Source organism: Cajanus cajan, chromosome 4 (assembly GCF_000230855.2).
Source record: "Cajanus cajan strain Asha chromosome 4, NIPB_CcT2T_4, whole genome shotgun sequence".
NCBI lineage: Eukaryota > Viridiplantae > Streptophyta > Magnoliopsida > Fabales > Fabaceae > Cajanus > Cajanus cajan.
In genome coordinates this window covers 54,687,026-54,694,652 of record NC_138520.1, presented here as the reverse complement: position 1 = coordinate 54,694,652, position 7,627 = coordinate 54,687,026, and the positions used below count along the sequence as shown (strand labels likewise).

Below are 7,627 nucleotides of genomic sequence, written 5' to 3'. Positions count from 1 at the left end.
AAGGTACACCTTGTTAGTCGTGGGTGACCATAAGGTACACCTTGTTAGCATGTTACATCGTGGGTGACCATAAGGTACACCTTGTTAGTCGTGGGTATGCGGCCTTAGCGGCACACCTGGAGTAATATATGCATATGATGCATGTCATACATTTATAATCTCATTAACTCAACATTTAACTTATTACATAATTTCATTTAGTACATCATATCATTATTTGTCATAGTATCATAATCATAGTTTGTCTCAATAGTCCATTCTTAGGTCTCATGTCATTTGTCCATATTTCACATGGTCATGTCATCAATACTCCTCATAAGGTCCGCATAGGTATTCACAGAGAGCATTCTTTTTCATATTAAAACTCATTTATTAACATTAATTCCATATTCATTTATTACTTCAACAAAGAACAAAGTAGAATAAATAGAAAATCGGACAGAACAACGACACCTTCAACAAAAACAAAGTAAAGTAAATAGAAAATCAAACAGAACAACGGCACCTTCCACAAAAAATAGAGTAAATAGAAAATTAAACAGAACAACGGCAAGGGATTGAGATTACATAATTATTTATTATTTCCAACAAGGAATAAAGTAGAGTAACAAAAAATAAGACAGCACAACGGCAAGGGATTGGGGGTCAATCCGACAAATAAACTATCCAACAATTATCCCCACACCCCTGAGCGAGGTTCTCACTCCCCCCTTACCTGGATAAGCAGGAGCTGGAACTTGGGCAGGGCCTCCTCCTCTGGATTCTCTCTTTCTTTCTTTCTCTCTCTCTCTCTCTCTCCTCTTTCTCTCTCTAAGATTTCACCTTCTCACTCAGTATATAATTTTTCACCCCTCAGCCTCCTATTTATAGGCAAACTAGTGTACCCGGAACGGCCCGTATTGAATTCGGAACGGCCCGTTCCGGATCCTTCGAATTTGTGCAAATTTCTCAAGTGGAACGGCCCGTTCCAAAATCGGAACGGCCCGTTCCCAAAAAGCAGAACGGCCCGTTCCAAAATCAGAACGGCCCATTCTCAATCTCAGCAGAACGACCCGTTCTCCCTCCGGAACGGCCCGTTCTCCTTGTTGGAACGGCCCGTTCTGGGCCCGTTCCCAACCTAAAATTTTAGCTTATTTTTAATGCTCAGAACGGCCCGTTCCACTTTCGGAACAGCCCGTTCCGAGTTAGTCAAATGCCCCTATTACCTTTATAAAATTACGAAAATGTCCTCAGTAATTACAGAAATGCCATTACTAATAAAAATATCCTTTTAAAGAAATTGGGGTGTTACAATTTGGACAACCATAGACCGAGTTATGCCCCAAAACCCAGGCTTGCCAGTCAGCCCAGCGAAAACGATATTAACAAAAAAAAACATTTACAACTATCTAATTAAGCCCATCAACACACATATCTTTCTAAAGCCTACAATTAATCATAAATGGAGTGTGAATTAGCTACAATTGAAGTAAAAGATAATCACCAAGTTATGACCAAATACCATGTAATAATAATGATAATAATAATAATAATAATAACCATTTTGAAAACTGGGGTGTTACAAGGATCACTAGATACACATATCCTACCCTTAAGAGCTCTTTTCATTTTAGGATTTTTTTTTAAAACTTCTTATCTAATTCTATTTTTATTTATCACAATAATTTATAAATTAAATTTATTTTAAAAATAAATATCAATAAATAAAAAATATACATAAAATTGTCTAAACATTCTCATTAAAAAAAATCCTAAAATATACAAGGGTGAATCTTTATCTTTTTACCTATCCTTTTAATTTTTAAATAAAATTTTAACATTTATCAAACAAAATTATCATTGGATAAAAATAAATTTGTATCAAAATATAAATTATTTATCATAAAATTCAAATGCAATCTATATTTTTTTTTTGGTAGTTGAAGATGCTAAAAAAAAAACAAAAGGAAAGAAAAACAACAAGCAACAAGAAAAACATAAACTAGACTCTCAGAAAACGCTCTCCAGCAGCATCCGCTTGAAGCATTGGAATAACATCCAGAGGAGGCTCCATAAAATTAGTTAATCTATCAGGACAGTTAAGGCCTAATTTTGCAAAATAGTCTGCACACTTGTTGCATTCTCTAAGGACATGAGATATAGAAACTGCCCAATCCTTGTCCAATAGTTTGTGAATTTCTTGCACTAAATTTGAATAATGATGCATATGAGACACCCCTCCTTGAATCCACTTTACTGCAACCAAAGAATCGGTTTGACAATAAACTCTTGATAAGCCCAATCTTTGAGCAATACGTAAGCCTTGTAGAATGCCTAACAACTCCACTCCAATAATATCAGAGCCATCCACATTTCCATAAAAACCATGAATCCAAACACCGTCCGAACTCCTCAACACACCCCCAAAACCAGCTTTATCTTCCATAACACTCCCATCCGTATTTAGAATGACGCAATTCTCGGAAGGAGCTGACCACCCCACCCATTTTGGCAAATTGCTATTCACCTCATGGTTTAAAAAAACATTAGTCATAGCCTCTGAAAATGATTTGGCAGCCAACGCTACTTGCCAAGCCTTTGTTTTACTGCCTTCAAACACCAATCGATTCCACCCCAACCAAATCTCCCAAATTGTAGATAAAAATAATGCGCCTCCCAACTTAATTCCATGATTGACCCACATCTTAAAATTATCTATCTGATAAAAAGTGTCACAACTTACAAATTGTAAAATTTTCCACACTTCTTGCACCTCATGACAGTCCCTGAAACAATGCATTACTGTCTCTTCCTGGCTGCCACACTGTCTACACTTATCATTTCCCATGATGTGCCGCTTAAATAGTAATGAGGAGGTGGGAATAGAATCATGCCAAGCTAACCAGAGAAAGAACTTGATATTCTCAGGTGCGTGAATCTTCCAAATCCATAGCCACTTGTCTTCACTTGGTTGTTGCTCGGGTTCAAATGTAAGCCAATTATATCCACTTTTTGCTGAGTAATTACCTGTTAAATCAGGTTGCCAAACAATGCAATCATGTAGTCCTTCAGACAAAAGAAAAGATTGTTTAAAAAGCACGTGATTGAAATCCTCTGAAAGAGATGTCCAAAGAGAACTCAAATTCCAACCCTCCTCATTCCAAACATCCCGAACTCTCATTTCCAAGTCATGTACATCTATCGCCCAAACTTTCTCACAAAGTGGGCCCTCCCCTGTCCAGTCCTCAAACTAGAAACTGACATCCCCATTCCCTAACTTCAACTTAAAACCCAGAAGGAGGACGTCACGGGCTTTTATAATGGAGTGTCAAACATAAGAGCCCTGCTTCCTCTGACACTTCAGAATAGAATCAGATAAAAAATACTTCTTTGACATAATTGAGACCCAGAACTTGTCATGACCTTGAAGCAGGTCCCAAACCAACTTCCCTAACAAGGACACATTTTTGAATCTAGAAATTCTGGTATTCAATCCTCCTTATCTTCGACGTCTAGTAATTTTTGTCCACCCCCCTCAAGGGAGTCCAGCGCCCTCGCTGGCACACCGGCCCGGGTCCCGGCTCTGATACCAAATGTAACACCCCAGCAACCCGCATGTGGATATTGTCCGCTTTGGCCGCAACCCTCACGGTTTTGCTTCTGGCAATGACACACATGCCACCCCAAAACGCGTCCACACAAGGAAGGTATCGACACCCATATATATGGCATGCTTCGTTCTCCTTCCTAACCGATGTGGGACTTCACAGGATCCCTTCCAAATGAAATCACGGCTCATTTGATCAAGTGTAGAACAAATATAATTAGGGAACGAATACAACTGCATGAAAAAAGTGGGTATAGAAGAAATGACAGCATTTGCCAAAGTGACTCTACCTGGCTTGGATAGTAATTTTCCTTTCTAAGTAGCTAACTTGGCACTAATCCTATCCAGAACTGGTTGGAAAACATCCCTCCTGGGCCTCCCATAAAATATGGGAAAACCAAGATATTTTCCTAAAGAAGTAGTGAACCAGATATTAGATATTCCTTGAAGTTTAGCTTTCTTGGCCGAAGTAATTGTCTTAGAAGCAAAAGCCCTTGATTTGTCAACGTTAATTTTCAAACCAGATTTAGTACAAAATTCATCAATAATAATCTGCATCAATCTAACTTGAGAATTACGAGCCTTAATAAAAAGAAGACAATCATCCGCGAAGAACAAATGGGATATGGAGGGGCCTTCTTTTGAAATGCAATCTATATGGTCAAAAATATTTATTTATTATAATTTTTTTTATTATATATGTAAAACATTTATTTTTATAAAATTTATTTTCAGATAAATTTATTTAATTTTTCTTTATATTTTTATTTTCTTTTTTTGGTAAATTATTCTTATTTTCTTTTTGTACAAGTATTTTTAGAAAAGTATATCTCATAAGATTATTCTCAATTTTATGAACATATTTTCTAAAAATGATGGGTTTTCAAATGGGATTTTTGAAGGAAAAGAAAAATTAATTGAGCTCCGGCAAGGACAGTTTCGTTATGCTTGTTGCGGCCATATTCTGTAATCTCGAATTGCAATCAGTATCGTTGTGCTCCAAAACCATTTTGTTGCGAACTGCATTGGCATTCCAGATCGATTATATTTAAAACCTTGTATAAAGAACTTATGTTCAGCTTTTCTAAAGTGGAAGAGACTTAAAAATTCTGATTTTCCCATTATAAAATAAAATGCATGCCTTCTTTCTGTTTAAAGTTGAAGTTACTAATCACAGATAACCTTCATAGTTCAGTGTCTAAAAACTGAACAGGCTTGATTAGATGTGTATGATTCAGCCTTCCTACAACCCTCTACTGAAAAACTTGAAAAGACAATTGTAAAGGTTACACTACCAATATGGGTGATGCTAATTAGTAATTATTGACATATGAATATATTTTAAACTTCTTTTTGTATGGACCAATTTGGTGGAGGCACAGACATGACAGCTAGAAATCAAAACCTAGACGTTTGTGCTTCTGTCACGGTAGCATTGTAACATAAGCGCTTGTTAGAAGGATCATAAACACTTACAATAATGAAAAGAGCTTTACTTGAATGCACAGCACACATCGTATCAATATTTAATTGAACCCAAAGACAATAAATTCTATAAAGCAACACATTGAAAAACTAATCAAAAAGCACATATTCACTAATAATAACTGCTGCATAAGACCCGAATCTAACACTATCATTCAAAGGAAATTAATTTCGCACGTAGCTGAAATCCTTGGACATGTTGATAAATCTTTAATCATTCGGAACTTAGTTTCCGAATCTGAAGATCTTCTCTGAATTGTCAGGTCATATAAAACTCTTGCATTCTGCATAATATATTTTGCAAATCCAACTTCATGTTGCCTTCCATCATAGTTTTTGAGAGAGCATCTTTTAAGTTGTGATGAAAGGCAGTTGGGAACAGATTGCGGATATACCCAACTTTTATCGCCACTATTTCTGGTGCCAGCATATTTCTGCAAAAACAGTCAACCATAAAACATAAAAGAAGAAAATTCACAAAAGAAAAAAAAAAATCATCTTCATACAGGCTCGACAAACCTTGTCAATTACAAGAATCTGAAGATTAGGGCATCGATGCAGCAATTTAATTAACCAACCTCAGTGAAAATGTAACACTAAGATAAGATCCAAGTAGGTTAAATGGAAAAAAGTTGTTGACTCGGAAAAACTGGAACGACCAATAATCTGATGATTAAAATAACTCCATCCCTGCATTCATCACAAGGGGAAAAATGGCATGTCATTTCCCAAATATGTGTTTCTAATTAAGAATGAAGAAAAACATATTACAAATTTTTCTCATTACTCATGATAGTACATACATACCACTTCAATGCGCAAAAACTCCGCCTTGCAAAATGGTGCGATAGGAATATAAAGACGGAAAGAAGAAATATCTGCTTTGATCAATTTTGGTAAAAAATTTATCTGTCTAGATTCATTGAAAAGCACAGAGCTCATGAGCAGATCCTCAAGAACTGGACATGAAGAAAGAACCTCAAAAAGAAATCCCGGTCCAGGGAAATAAACTCCTCTCAAGTGTAGTGTTTTAAGTGAAGGGAAACTAACAGAAGAAACAGTCTTCACAATTAACCCTTTTAAGTTGAGAACCACAAGGGTTGTGCTAGTGAGAATGCAACTGGGCAAGTTCCCCATGAAGAACAGCGAAAGGCTGAGACGCTCAACTTTGCGCTGTATAGCAGCCGTTACCCATACGTTGACAATATAAGTGTTACAAAGAGGAGACTTACACTCGAGATTAAAACTTTGGATGGGTTGTGACGCATCTCGCAGTAGCATAACTGTGTATACCGACTGAAGAAAACGGGAATAGGTATCTTCGTTTTGCAAATAGTTTTGGTCGTTGAAGTGAAGAGTGGGGACAGATAGCCATAGAGGCTTCCAGTTCTTAGCGAGAACACTTGTGGCAACAGCTTCTTTGGTTGGCAAGAAAGAGAGAATGTGACAGACAAGTTCGTCCGGAAGAGAGCTAATCCTATCTGCCATTGGAGACATTCTCGACACTCATGAATTGAATAATAAATAAATGGAAGCAGTGAAGATCCAGTCAAGTTATAGAGTCACTTAAGGGATGCATGCGTTTACAGCTACAGCTAGGGGAACGGAAATTAAAGTCGAGAATATGTCAGGTTTCGCATAGAGTCGGTTAAAGCATGATATTCGATCTCAACCTCTAAATTTTAAATTTTAATTTTTAATTAATAAATATTAAATTTTAAATTTTAATTTTTAAATTTTAAATTTTAGATTATAGATTTTAAATTTTAAATTTTAAATTTTAAATTTTAAATTTTAGATTTTAGATTTTAGATTTTAGATTTTAGATTTTAAATTTTAAATTTTAAATTTTAAATTTTAAATTTTAAATTTTAAATTTTAAATTTTAAATTTTAAATTTTAAATTTTAAATTTTAAATTTTAAATTTTAAATTTTAAATTTTAAATTTTAAATTTTAAATTTTAAATTTTAAATTTTAAATTTTAAATTTTAAATTTTAAATTTTAAATTTTAAATTTTAAATTTTAAATTTTAAATTTTAAATTTTAAATTTTAAATTTTAAATTTAGATTTTAAATTTTAGACTTTAGATTTTAAATTTTAAATTTTAAACTTTAAACTTTAAATTTATAATTTAAAATTTTAAACTTTAGATTTTAAAATTTAAATTTGTAAATTTTATTTTAAATTTGAAATTGAATTTTAAAATTTTAAATTTTAAATTTAAATTGTAAATTGTATATTTTAAATTTAAATGTTTAAAATTTAAATTTTAAATTTAAATTTTTAAAATTTAAAATTTAAATTTTAAAGTTAAATTTTAAATTTTAAAGTTTAAATTTTAAATTTTAAATTTTAAATATTAAGTTGTAAATTGTAAATTTCTCGACACTCATGAATTGAATAATAAATAAATGGAAGCAGCGAAGATCCAGTCAATTTATAGAGTCGGTTGAAGCATGAATTTAGGGAAGGGGGAAAGTTAAGAATTCGTAAAGGTTTAGAAAATTAATGCTCCCTCCCTTTTTTTTTATTGACTTTTAAGGTTACGTACA

The 7,627-nt window shown here is 33.7% G+C and overlaps 1 protein-coding gene across 1 annotated transcript; it reads right to left on the bottom strand.

The window, feature by feature from the left end:
• Positions 1–4,242: 4,242 nt before the first annotated feature.
• Positions 4,243–6,854, bottom strand: LOC145957369 (FBD-associated F-box protein At4g10400-like). The gene is made up of 3 exons (XM_083073613.1): positions 5,879–6,854; positions 5,657–5,761; positions 4,243–5,505 (listed from the first exon to the last, which is right to left on the bottom strand). Exons 1-3 carry the CDS (start codon positions 6,566–6,568, stop codon positions 5,227–5,229), a joined length of 1,074 nt encoding a protein of 357 aa, XP_082929739.1. The 5' UTR covers positions 6,569–6,854; the 3' UTR covers positions 4,243–5,226.
• Positions 6,855–7,627: the final 773 nt, after the last annotated feature.

Bases quoted from the DNA above. Each gene is read 5' to 3' on its own strand.
- LOC145957369 (XM_083073613.1), bottom strand. From the start codon at position 6,568: ATGTCTCCAATGGCAGATAGGATTAGCTCTCTTCCGGACGAACTTGTC. The intron at 5,762-5,878 runs GTATGTATGTAC...TGATGAATGCAG, and splicing joins AGTTTTTGCGCATTGAAGTG to GGATGGAGTTATTTTAATCA. The intron at 5,506-5,656 runs CACTGAGGTTGG...CTGTTTTTGCAG, and splicing joins TTATCTTAGTGTTACATTTT to AAATATGCTGGCACCAGAAA.